We start from the raw sequence: 14,126 nt of genomic DNA, 5'->3' as shown, positions 1-14,126 counted from the left end.
ATTACTGCCCTTATTAAATTATTTATATATAATAAAAGTTAATTTATTAATTAAAAAAGTTTGTGGTTATTGAGTTGTTCTCGCGTTTTCGTAAATCACAGTGGTTCTCGTTTGAACCTCCACCTATATATATATATATATATATATTAAATTCGGGGATTTTAACGGGGATTTTTAGATCTGTTTCGGGTTTCGGATTCGGTTGCAATCAACGGTGAACGGGAAAAAGATGATTTTTACTTTCACGGATTCCCCAACGGGGATCGGGAAAACCGCGGGACCCGATAAGATCCCCGACGGGGATCAGGGAGGTCATGGGGACGGTTTTAATTATCGGTTTCTGGGACAGGGATACCAATAACCGGCCCGAACCTGGCCCATTGTCATTCTTAGTTTTAAACGAGATTAAGCAAAGGAGATCGAGCATAGCAGAATAGAGCAAATCGAGATACATCGTCGATGAATGGATTAGGGCTAAGGAATTTGTCGGATTGGAATTTGAAATCCGTGATATATGCGGAGGAATTGTGAAATCAATGAATTAAGGAATTGGATGGAATTGGAATGATTCCTTCACATTTATTATGTGAACCAAACATGGGATTTGGAATTTGGTCAAAGATTTGGACATTCCAATTCCTTTAAATTCCACCAAATTCCATGAACCAAACACCCCCTTATTGATGTTAATATGTATGGTCTTGGATCAACAATAATGATTTTTCTTAAGAATTCAGATACTTTCTTAAGGCCAAAGAACAGGCGGAAAAGGGGGGAAAACTCTTTGTTAAACAAGCTCGTATTTTATCTTTGTTACCTTTTCTCAGTAAAATATATTTTTCCTAGTCCAGTTCCATTCATCAATATCGATTTCATCAAAACCTTTAGGGGCTGTTTGGACCATGAGAATTGAAAGGAATGAGAATGTCCAATCCTTTGACCAAATTCCAAATAGAGTGTTTGGTTCATGGAATAAGACTACAGAATCCTTTCAATTCCAGTCGATTCATTCACGCACAGATTTTTACAATTCCATAACAATATGCTAGGATCTCAATTCCTTTCTTACAGATTCCTTCCCTAATTCAATTTCATGCAAACCAAACGCAATCACAAGGCATGGTCAAATTCCATCAGATTCCATTCAATTCCCTCAAAGTCAAATTCATTTGATGAAGTTCAATTCCATCGAATTCCATTCTATGAACCAAACGCCTCCTTAAACTTGTCATCAAGTACCTTCAATCAAATGGATAATTTTTCCCCCGACTACGGATCCCATAATAAAAAAGGAGCAATAGTTTCCCTCTTGTTTTACCACTAAACACAAGAAAATTCGAGTTATAACACCTCATTTTATTTATTTATTAAAATATGTTATCTCTTTAATTTTAAATATAAAATATTGAAACACTTAATTTTTATTTTCTAAAATATCTAAAATTTCAAAACTTTTTATCTATACTATATTATAAAGCATTTTGACAAAAACTATTTAAAAACATTTTTTATGTATAAATTAATGTTTATTGATGCATATTACTTAAAATTCAATATTACAAATAGAATGTGCATGGATACATCTTATTAAAGCTCCATGTTTGAATTCGTGTAACTAACTATAGACAAACATAATTAAATATATGATAAACATCATTTTAAATATAAAAAATCTAAAATACAATTAAGATAATAATTGAGTTATAACATAATACTTAATTGTTATCTTAAAAATTTTATTTTATTAAACCANTAATAAAAATCAAGATATTTATAAAAATGATAAGAATAAATATTTATGAAAGTTTATAGAAATTATTTATTATAATTAACATTTTATATTATAAAACAATGAGAGTATTCATTAAAACCAGCTCCAACTTTTATAACCTTGTATTCCCCAAAAGTTATTTTAGAGTTTTAATAAATCAAGTGTTTTTGATCAATTTTTTTAATAATCAAGAATAAGTTTAAACATACGGAATATGCTCATCCGTAGATTAACATGGATTAGTAGATTATGAGATTTTGTCCACTCGAGTATCTTTATATCAGTTTTTCTTGTACTATAATAATATCTACTCTTCTTGTCTGATCAAATTGCAGCAATTTTTATAGATTACGAAATATTTTAAATTATCTTGTACGGGTTGCCGCAGGGAGTAACGGAGCACCGTCAACGACGTTAAATCCGATCAAACTGCAATTAACGCCTGATGTCGTATTGTTCACCGGAACCGGTATAGACGACAACATGTTAGCCGGAGTATAATTTACGGTTCGTCGGTACGGACCGAACCATTTGTTCTGCATGAACCGGTTTTTTCTCCACGGAGGGAGAAGTAATCCTCTGCTCTTCAGTGACCGTCTTATTTCGTCGCTCATAAATTTCACGATCATCTTCAAATCTGCACTTGTTCCGACGAAAACAATCGGCAATTTCTGTGAGAATCTCTGGAACTGAGTTGTCTGTCTGGCGATCTCGAACTCACCGGAGAAGTTGAGTTCGATGAAGTAACGAACGCCGGAATCGGATCGGAGGACGTCGATGAACTCGTAGTTACCGGCCGTGAGTCCGCCGCAGGTTTCCCATTTTGTCTTGCAGATCGCGGCGTTATAGCCGAGGTTTTGAAGAAACAACATCACGTTACGGTTAAGAATCTGTGCGTTAGGTCTTAGACTGCGGAAAATCTCCCTAGCTTTTACAACATTCGCGAGGAGAACGTTCCTGAACCTATCAACATTTAGATCACGCAATGTCGAAATAATTACTTCAAATTTCGCTTCCACACGATCGGAATCAGAATCAGAATCGTTATCCTGCAAATGACTTCCGTCTAATTCATCGCCGTTAACGGCATCTTCCTTTTCCTTTTCCTCTTCCTCCCGGTGCTCATCGAAGCAATGAAGAAGATAAGAGAGAGAATTGGATGAGGATGATGAATCATCACCGTTTTGGTTACCGGATCCGCTGTGCTCGCTACCGCTGCTACCGTACACCAGTTCCGGCCTGTCACGGCCGACGATTCGATCTTTGACTCGTTCATCTAGAGGATCCGTCACACGCTTTGATCTCACAGCCATTGTTCAATGAAACTGAGCATAAAAAACAATTTTCCGCCTTAAAAAATAGCAAACAATCGATGAAAAAACATGAAGAATTACTCCAAGTATATAAAACAAATGCGACGAATTTCGTCGAGAATATTCCATCAGATTACCAAAAGTTAAAAAGAAATCAACATTGTCTTGAATAGAATTGGTGCGATTATTGTATTCAAAAAGTATACTTAATTCGAATTTGAATTTTTTGAAGGAAGAATCTTTACCTAATGAAGTGCTTGAGAAGCACGGGGCATGTATCCAACGGCGTGAGAGAGTTATTTATTTAGTCTGGCGTTGTGGTATTGATTTATTAAGATTTTAAGAAGGTGATGTTGATATTTATAAGACGTGGGGCCTATGGAGATAAGCACGTAGCGAAGTGGATATTTGGTCTCGCCGATGACTGTTGGAGTATGCCAAGAGTGAAGAATTTAGAAAGCATGGGTTAGGGAAAAAAAGTGCGTGTTTTGCAAGAGGGATTACTTTTATTATATTGATTTAAAGGTTTTTTTTTTTTCATTAAGTTTTGTATGGACAAAGATGTTTGTGTAAATTAATTTGTATGTATTAGAAAAGTACCCATGCAATGCACCGAGGTACATTACTATTTTAATGTTTCGTTTTATATTTTGACTTTATCGATGTTATAATGCGATTTTATGTGGTTTTGATAAAAAGAAAATCTTTTTATTTTTAAATGGAATATAATTTTAATATATTATAAAATTTTGAAAAAAATTAATCGATATCAATACCAAATTAACTATTTAAAAAAGTTTTCATTTTTGTGTAATTTTTTTAATTTAATTTTTTATTATGATAAGACTGAAGTTTAAAAACGAACTAATTTATTTTTGGTTTATTAAAATAATTACTTTTAAGATAATAATTAAGTATTCTTGTTATGATTCAATGATTATCTTAATTATATTTTAGATTTTTTATATCTAAAATGATGTTTATCACATATTTGATTATGTTTATCTACAGTTAGTTACACGAATTCAAATATGAAGCTTATATTCATGCACATTTTACCTGTAATCTTGAATTTTAAGTAATATGCATCAATAAGCAATATTTTATGCATAAAAAATAGCTTTTAAGAGTTTTTGTCAAATGTTTTATAATATAGTATAAATAAACTAAGAAAGTTTTGTTTGAGACAGTTTTTTATAGATGAAAAGAGTGTTTTAATTGGAAGGGTCAGATTGAAAGAGTTGCTTTCTAAATAAGACACGCTTATATCATCAAGCAACTATCAAACAATCAAATGTACCTGACCAAATAAGTTGTGAGTCTTAGGTGGCGTTTGTTTTTTAATAGGTTCTGAAGTCTGATTTCACTTCTAATTTATAAGAGGTGGTGTTGAAGTCTGAATCAGTCAGACTGTTTGTTTTTACGTCTGGATTATGAAATCTGAATCAATATAAACACGAACAATGTCTCATAACGACTAGAACCAATATTCATTTTGCATTAATTGTGTCGCCATCATCCCCTTGCTCGTTGGTTTGATAATACTCAAAAAATGACTCATATATAGGAGAGATCGATTTGCAGAGATCGTTTTGCAGAGATTGATTTGGATAGATCGGTAGCTTGAGACCGAGCGAGAGATCGATATGGTGTCTAGTTCGTATGATTTGGATAGATCGATATGATTTGGTAGCTAGAGATCAAGCGAGAGATCGATATGGTGTCCTCGTGTGCAAGTAAGAGCCCATTAAGGGTTTATACTACCACTTAAAAATTCAGAGGATTATAAGGTGGTGTTTGTTTTTTGAAAAAAACTCTTATTTTACCACTTATGTCTGATTCGGTCAGACATAAGGCAATTTAGACTGTTTGTTTTTCTTTTTCTTTCAGAGCCACTTATCACTTATTTTTCACTTATTTTCCTCTTAAAAATTAAGTGATAATCTAGCCACTTATTTTCCTCTTAATCCTAAAAACTATCCAGAGAACCGATTTCTACTTCATCATTCGATCGACTTCACCCTCTCAATCGATCGAGTTCACCATCCATCACCTCTGGTGGCTTCAAATCGACCCAAATCAGATCCAAATCAAGAGGGTTTTCTTCTCTGTGGTTTTTCACCACTGTGGGTTTTCGTTCCTGTGCAAACCAGTAGTTGTACACCTTTATCCTCGTGAATCAAAGTATTTTTGTCCCTGTAGTTTTCATCATGATGGAGATTTGCTTCGATTTTAGAGGTGAATTTGGGCATTGGATTTTAGAGGAGGAGTGGTGGTGGACGGTGGTTGATGGTGGTGGGATGAGGGTGGAGATTGAGGATGGAAGACTTGATGTGGAGGTTAAGGAAGAATTAAATGAATCTTGGGAACATAAACATAAATGAAATCAGAAATTATACATATTCATATGTTTTGTTGGTTACAAAAGCAAACTATTGATTCAGATTTCAGACTTCAGACGTTTGTCAATTTACAAAAATAAACAGTCTGACTGATTCAGATTTCAGACTTCAGCACCACCTCTTAAAAATCAGAAGTGAAATCAGATTTCATACTTCAGCATCTCCTAAAAGACAAACGCCACCTAAGAGATTTTCAGCTCTTATTTAATAAACATACTATTAGTTTTCTAAATACATGAATATGATTAAAAAATACATAATTTTTTATAATTTTTAATATTCAATAGTCAATTTGTCGACATTATGATTGATATGGAGATTGAAATCAGGGTGTTAGATATGACAATGGTCTCAGTTAGAGTTGGACACATAGTATGTCCTTCCAAGGTAGGTTGAGCGGTCAAAAATTAATGTCCAATTCTCCTATAATTGATCATGATACTTATCAGGTAGTATTCCAAGGGCGGGTCCAGGCTTATCCTAGGTCTGATTTTTGGGCCTAGACCCAATTGTGCATCTCTACTCCCACTCGGTCTTCTTGTTATCTTATCTATCTTATATAGCATTTTTGGTATAAATTCTAAAAACATCTTTAGTACAACTTATTGAGCTTCATGCATAAACTATTAAATCTCTTAAGCACAGGTTATTAAGCACAATGCATAGAGAGGAGAGGGTGCATGTCCCACCATCCCTATGGTACACGAATCAGCTCTGATATCATTTGTAACACACAAGGCCTAGAACAAAAGACTGACCAAATAATTTTGAATCTAACTTAACACGAGTGTTTAAGGATGCCATAGCCCGATATGGCGCAAAAATGCGTTTCCGATGTTACGAGAAGACCCATAATGTTTATGTAGTACGTGGCTCACGCCAGGGGGTTTTGAGGCGCGTCGTGACACACATTTTTACAAGGCGTGACTTTAAAAAAAAAATTAGTTTATAGTTTTGTTTATTTTAGTTTTTGTGTTTTTACGCTATTAAATTTAGATTTTATATTTTCATAGATTTATCTAACATATCACTCACAAATTCATAATGTAATGGACTCGTGATTAAAACGAAGTAGTAAAATTACCCTTTCTAAGTTTTATTTTGAATATTTAATCAAAGACGATTTTTTGCCGTCTTATGTCACGCTTTGAAAAACGTCACGTCCTCGTTATGACGTGTAAGGCTTGAGGTTTAACCTTGTCGTCATGCCACACCCAATGCCATTTTGAACTTTGCTTAAAACYATGGTGAACGTTATTAGTAAATATTTTAAAATGAGATGTTTATCMTTTATCTGATTATATTTATCTACAATTAGTTACACGAATTCAAACATAGAACTTTAATAGATGTGCTTACGCATAATTTATCTTAAATTATAAGTAATATGCACAAATAAACAATATTTCATATATAAAAAATGGTTTTTAAGAATTTTTGTCAAATGTTGTATAATATAGTATAGATTAATAATAAAAATATATAAAAAAATGTTTTTGAAATATAAAAATTGTTTGAGGGGGTTGCAATTTATGGAGGCGATTTCAATAATAATGAATTAGGTATGAATACATGTTGTGAAACTATGCGATTTAGCCAAAATCAATTAAATTGTTTAAGATAAATTAGTTTGTCTGATCGAGTTACATCATATTAAGGGGTCGTTTATCAAACACTTACCCGATAAGTGCTTACCGATAAAATTTAACACTATTATTTACTTACCGGGTAAGTTTTTAGTCCATCAAAACGACATCGTACGCAACAATTTATCCGGTAAGCACTTACCATGATAACAGTCGTCGTCCTCACTTACCGAGTAAGATTCGTGGTCCTTGTGTTGCTTTTACCGGGTAAGATTCCTGGTCATTACCATATTCATCCGGTGAGGTAACATAACTTGGTAAGCGCTTACCTGAGCAAGTGTTTGATTAACGGCCCATAATATATGTAGATCAGATATATGTTCACGACACTAAATTTATAGTTCGATTTATGTTCGGAGCATTAAATCAACCATTTCATTTAAACCAGATTTTTAACATATTGATTATTTGTTATTTGTAACTCCGTCATGTACAACTTGACCAGTTAAAAGAGATGCCAACGGTATGAAAACATACGTGTGTGAAGCATTTCGCCTTTTGGTGTTTCAACTTCTTTTTAATGTTTTTATAATCATTGTTAGCTTCTTGTTCCCGACACTCCTCCTTCGCTCCTTCATCCTGTTAATGCCGCCAGCCAGGGCCCGACCAACCCGACCCAACGCGAAACAACTCAATCCAAAACAACCTGATGTCTAATCGAGTTGTAAAATTTTCAAATCGTAGATACTGGGTTACTATTATCTGAATTCAACCCAACCCGATGAATCCGATATCCTTTTATTTCTCGGATTTGATATGATTGTTGAATTTCTATTAATATATATATACATTAGACAACTACATTATCACATACGTTTTTCATATACACATAGTTTCAATATATTCACATCTCTATATAATTCATTTGTATATATGTTCAATAACTGTGAACATATATATGTAAATTGAGAAAATTAAATGAATGTGATGCACGTAAAAAGTTTGGATAAGTTGTATCAAATAGTTGATGACCAAAAAAAATTATAAGTACATAAAAATAACATTTTCAAGGTTAAAAAAATATTTAATGTACTAAAGTATCAATCCGACCAATCCAATCAGCCCATACAACTTAGAATGAGTTAAAGATTTTTCAACCCAACCAAATTGCTTTTAGCGTCGTAGGTTCCGAACTCAAAGAGCAATGCATTGTTTGACATTTTTGAATAATTTAATACAAAATAAGTAAACTATTGTGGATAATTAATATAAAAACATTATATTATTTTCTTATAATTTATAATAAAATAATAAAATAATTTTCATACAATCCGTTATTTTATATTAATAAAATTACNGTCAAATGTTGTATAATATAGTATAGATTAATAATAAAAATATATAAAAAAGTGTTTTTGAAATATAAAAATTGTTTGAGGGGGTTGCAATTTATGGAGGCGACTTCAATAATAATGAATTAGGTATGAATACATGTTGTCAAACTATGCGATTTAGCCAAAATCAATTAAATTGTTTAAGATAAATTAGTTTGTCTAATCGAGTTACATCATATTAAGGGGTCGTTTGTCAAACGCTTACCCGGTAAGTGCTTACCGATAAAATTTAACACTATTATTTACTTACCGGGTAAGGTTTTTAGTCCACTAAAACGACATCGTATGCAACAATTTATCCGGTAAGCACTTACCATGATAACAGTCGTCGTCCTCACTTACCGAGTAAGATTCGTGGTCCTTATGTCGCTTTTACCGGGTAAGATTCCTGGTCATTACCATATTCATCCGGTGAGGTAACATAACTTGGTAAGCGCTTACCCGAGTAAGTGTTTGATTAACGACCCATAATATATGTAGATCAGATATATGTTCACGACACTAAATTTATAGTTCGATTTATGTTTGGAGCATTAAATCAACCATTTCATTTAAACCAGACTTTTAACATATTGATTATTTGTTATTTGTAACTCCATCATGTACAACTTGACCAGTTAAAAGAGATGCCAACGATATGAAAACATACGTGTGTGAAGCATTTCGCCTTTTGGTGTTTCAACTTCTTTTTATTGTTTTTATAATCATTGTTAGCTTCTTGTTCTCGACACCCCTCCTTCGCTCCTTCATCTTGTTAATGCCGCCAGCCAGGGCCCGACCAACCCGACCCAACGCGAAACAACTCAATCCAAAGCAACATGATGTCTAATCGAATTGTAAAATTTTCAAATCGTAGATATTGGGTTACTATTATCTGAATTCAACCCAACCCGATGAACCCGATATCCTTTTATCTCTTAGATTTGATATAATTGTTGAATTTCTATTAATATATATACATTAGACAACTACACTATCACACACGCTTTTCATATACACATAGTTTCAATATGTTCACATCTCTATATAATTCATTTGTATATATGTTCAATAACTGTGAACATATATATGTAAATTGAGAAAATTAAATGAATGTGATGCACGTAAAAAGTTTGGATAAGTTGTATCAAATAGTTGATGACGAAAAAAAAATTATAAGCACATAAAAATAACATTTTCAAGGTTAAAAAAAATATTTAATGTACTAAAGTATCAATCCGACCAATCCAATCAGCCCATACGATTTAGAATGAGTTAAAGATTTTTCAACCCGACCAAATTGCTTTTAGCGTCTTAGGTTCCGAACTCAAAGAGCAATGCATTGTTTGACATTTTTGAATAATTTAATACAAAATAAGTAAACTATTGTGGATAATTAATATAAAAACATTATATTATTTTCTTATAATTTATAATAAAATAATCAAATAATTTTCATACAATCCGTTGTTTTATATTAATAAAATTACATATATTTGTTTGATAATATAAAAAATATAATCAATTGATTTCCTAATAAAAAAAAATTAAAATACTCTTATATGAAGGAAATTCAACGGCTAGCAACTAAATGATATTAGTAACATAAATCGAACACATAAAAAACTAAAACTATGGTGACCAAAAATAAAAATAAAAATAGTTATATTAAAATTATTTTACCATAAACAATAACAAAATAATATATATTTTTATTTATTAACATTTTTAGCAAAAAGTATATAGTTTTATTAAATTAAAAGTAAAAAAAACAAAAAATATTACAAGAAACTAAAAAAGAGAAATAAATAAATAAAAACTAAAATACTCCTAAGTTAATAAAGGAGTTTTAACATATTTAATTTCATGAACGAAAACAACAATAAATTAGAAATTATAGGGATGAAAATTGAAATTTCGAAATCACATATCAAAATCTTTCTCAAACTATATGGACAAAAATTACAGGGGGGGGTGTTTGAGATTGTTTATAAAAACAACTTATTGACTTATTTCGGTGTAACGCCGCTAATAAACACTTTTGAGTGTTTGGATAAAAAACTTATAGTGGTGCCAAACCGGTAATAAGGAATTTTTAAATAAGTTAAATCCTTCTAACTTGTAATAAGTTAATAAATGTTTTTTTAGAAAACCATAAGTTGTTTCAAATAAGCAATCTCAAACACCCCGTAGTCTAATCTAAAMTTAATTTTCAAGTTTGGCCAATTATTATTATGGGTTAATTGGTATAAAATATTAATGTAACTGAAGTTTGAACATTTATTTAACAACTTCTCCAAAATGAAAAATTANATTTTTATTTATTAACATTTTTAGCAAAAAGTATATAGTTTTATTAAATTAAAAGTAAAAAAAACAAAAAATATTACAAGAAACTAAAAAAGAGAAATAAATAAATAAAAACTAAAATACTCCTAAGTTAATAAAGGATTTTTAACATATTTAATTTCATGAACGAAAACAACAATAAATTAGAAATTATAGGGATGAAAATTGAAATTTTGAAATCACATATCAAAATCTTTCTCAAACTCTATGGACAAAAATTACAAGGGGTGTTTGAGATTGCTTATAAAAACAACTTATTGACTTATTTCGGTGTAACACCGGTAATAAACACTTTTGAGTGTTTGGATAAAAAACTTATAGTGGTGTCAAACCGGTAATAAGAAGTTTTTAAAGAAGTTAAATCCTTCTAACTTATAATAAGTTAATAAATATTTTTTTTAGAAAACTATAAGTTGTTTCAAATAAGCAATCTCAAACACCCCGTAGTCTAATCTAAACTTAATTTTCAAGTTTGGCCAATTATTATTATGGGTTAATTGGTATAAAATATTAATGTAACTGAAGTTTGAACATTTATTTAACAACTTCTCCAAAATGAAAAATTAGGAATTTTGAGTCTGTTGAAAACGATCACATGTAAGTAACTATCATATCGATAAACCAACTTGGAAACACATCGAAATCAATATAACTGATATATTTAATCTTATCATCGATTGTACTTTCAAAAATAATCTTGTCATTGATTATAATTATAACAAAATTTTGGTTTTTTATAATAAGATGTCACYATTAAAATAAGAAAATAGGTTACAATATCTACTTTAACAAACACAAATTTCAAACCCGTTTTATAGTTCAGTAATTGATTTCAGTATTTTAAATTTCCAGTATTAGTCCCATAAATCTATATAAGTTTAGAAAAATTGACTCAAATAGTCATTTCATTCATTCAAATTGGTCTTTTAGTCATTTCTCTCATGGGTTTATCCAAATGCCACTACGTCCGCAATATCCACAATCGCAATATTGCGGACCTGGCTAAAAGACAAAAAAACAAAATCAAATTCCACCAGGTTAGCAAGTTGCACCATCGCAATTGTGGACCTGAGTTGAATATGATAATATTTGTTATCTTTTAGGCAAATCCATGATATTACAGATGTGAATATTGCGAACGTAGTAACATTTGGGTAAACCAGAAAAATAAATGATTAGAAGATCCATTTAAATGGGTGAAATAATTATTTGAGTCGATTTCCCATGAATTTATCCCAATTTTATGATACCGACTATCATATGTACGTTGACTCACTTTTTTTTAGTAGACTTCACTTTTGGTCCCTGAAGTTTAGTGACTTCTTTGAAAGTGAGACTTGAACTTCAATAAATCAAGATGTTGTCTCTCATGTTTGGATTTTGTTTTGAAAATGGGACCTCGTCAATAACTCCATTAAAAATATCAATTAAAGCCAGGGGTAAAATCGTCCAACCATGTTTTTTTTCTCTGTTTGCACTTTTCTTTTGTTTTTCCTTATTTTTGTTAAAAGTTGCCTAAAATAATAATCAAATTAAAGTACATTATTTTTTCATGCAATTTGCCCTACATTATAAAGCATTTAAGCCAAACGCTTAAACACTGCTTTTTATGCATAAAAATACCATTTATCAATGCAATTACTTAAAATTTAAAATTACAAGTTGATTAAGTATAAATACTACTTGTTAAACCTCAATGTTTGAATTCGTATAACTAACTGCAGATAAACATAAATACTAGATAAACACTACGAGCTAAAACACTTAATTTTTATTTTTTCTAAATTATCTAAAATTTTAAAACAATTTTAATCATTTTTGTAGTGACGAATCATGTATGTGTTCCTAAGAAAAGGAATTTGTATATGGATTAAACCCTTATTGATGTTAATATGTATGGTCTTGGATCATCAATAATGATTTTTCTTAAGAATTCAGATACTTTCTTAAGGCCAAAGAACAGGCAGAAAAGGGGGAAGACTCTTTGTTAAACAAGCTCGTATTTTATCTTTGTTACCTTTTCTCAATAAAATATATTTTTCCTAGTCCAGTTCCATTCATCAATATCGATTTCATCAAAACCTTTAAGGGCTGTTTGGATCATGAGAATTGAAAGGAATTAGAATATCCAATCATTTGACCAAATTCCAAATAGAGTGTTTGGTTAATGGAATAAGACTATGGAATCCTTTCAATTCCAGTCGATTCATTTACGCACATATTTTTACAATTCATAACAATATGCTAGGACTTCAATTCCTTTCTTACAAATTCCTTCCCTAATCCAATTTTAGCAACTAAATGCAATCACAAGGCATGATCAAATTCCATCAGATTTCATTTCATTCCCCCAAAGTCAAATTCATTTGATGAAGTTCAATTCCATCGAATTTTATTCTATGAACCAAACGCCCCCTTAGACTTGTCATTAAGTACCTTCAATCAAACGGATAATTTTTTCCCCGACTACAGATCCCATAATAAAAAAGGAACAATAGTTTCCCTCTTGTTTTAACACTAAACACAAGAAAATTCGAGTTATAACACCTTATTTTATTTATTTATTAAAATATGTTATCTCTTTACTTTTAAATATAAAATATTGAAACACTTAATTTTTATTTTCTAAAATATCTAAAATTTCAAAACTTTTTATTTATACTATATTATAAAGCATTTTGACAAAAACTATTTAAAAACATTTTTATGTATAAATTACTGTTTATTGATGCATATTACTTAAAATTCAAGATTACAAGTAAAATGTGCATGGATACATCTTATTAAAGCTCCATGTTTGAATTTGTGTAACTAATTATAGACAAACATAATTAAATACATGATAAACATAATTTTAAATATAAAAAATCTAAAATACAATTAAGATAATAATTGAGTTATAACATAATACTTAATTGTTATCTTAAAAAATTTATTTTATTAAACCAAAAATAAATTATTTCGTTTTTGAACTTCAATTAAATTACAACAAAAATTGAATTAAGAAAATTATTCAAAAACAAGAACTTTTAAATAGTTAATTTGATATTAATATCACTTATTTTTTTAAATTTTTTATAATATCTTTAAATTTATATTTCATCAAAAAATAAAAAATATTTTTTTTCTCAAAACCATATAAAATCATATTATAATATTAATAGACCTAAAATATAAAATAAAACACTAAAATCAAGATGTATCATGCTGCATTGCATGATATACAAATTATCTATACATTAAAAAAAGATAGGATAAACAACATAAAATTGAAAATTTTAATTTTAATTGGGGTAAAATATATAAGCAACGGGTGGAAATTTAAGAAGATT

General features: G+C 30.3%; 1 protein-coding gene across 1 annotated transcript; it reads right to left on the bottom strand.

Moving 5' to 3' along the window:
• Positions 1–2,093: 2,093 nt before the first annotated feature.
• On the bottom strand, positions 2,094–3,358 carry LOC112507782. The gene is made up of 2 exons (XM_025112495.1): positions 3,330–3,358; positions 2,094–3,096 (listed from the first exon to the last, which is right to left on the bottom strand). Exon 2 carries the CDS (start codon positions 3,082–3,084, stop codon positions 2,137–2,139), a length of 948 nt encoding a protein of 315 aa, XP_024968263.1. The 5' UTR covers positions 3,085–3,096; positions 3,330–3,358; the 3' UTR covers positions 2,094–2,136.
• Between the last annotated feature and the right edge of the window lie 10,768 nt (positions 3,359–14,126).

Source organism: Cynara cardunculus (genome assembly GCF_001531365.2).
Source record: "Cynara cardunculus var. scolymus isolate 2C chromosome LG 2, CcrdV1, whole genome shotgun sequence".
Taxonomy (NCBI): domain Eukaryota; kingdom Viridiplantae; phylum Streptophyta; class Magnoliopsida; order Asterales; family Asteraceae; genus Cynara; species Cynara cardunculus.
Note: the sequence above shows the minus strand (reverse complement) of the source record. Positions and strands in the feature narration are given on the sequence as shown.

What these genes read in the sequence shown, in the direction of transcription:
- LOC112507782 (XM_025112495.1), bottom strand. Translation starts at nt 3,084, where the DNA reads ATGGCTGTGAGATCAAAGCGTGTGACGGATCCTCTAGATGAACGAGTC.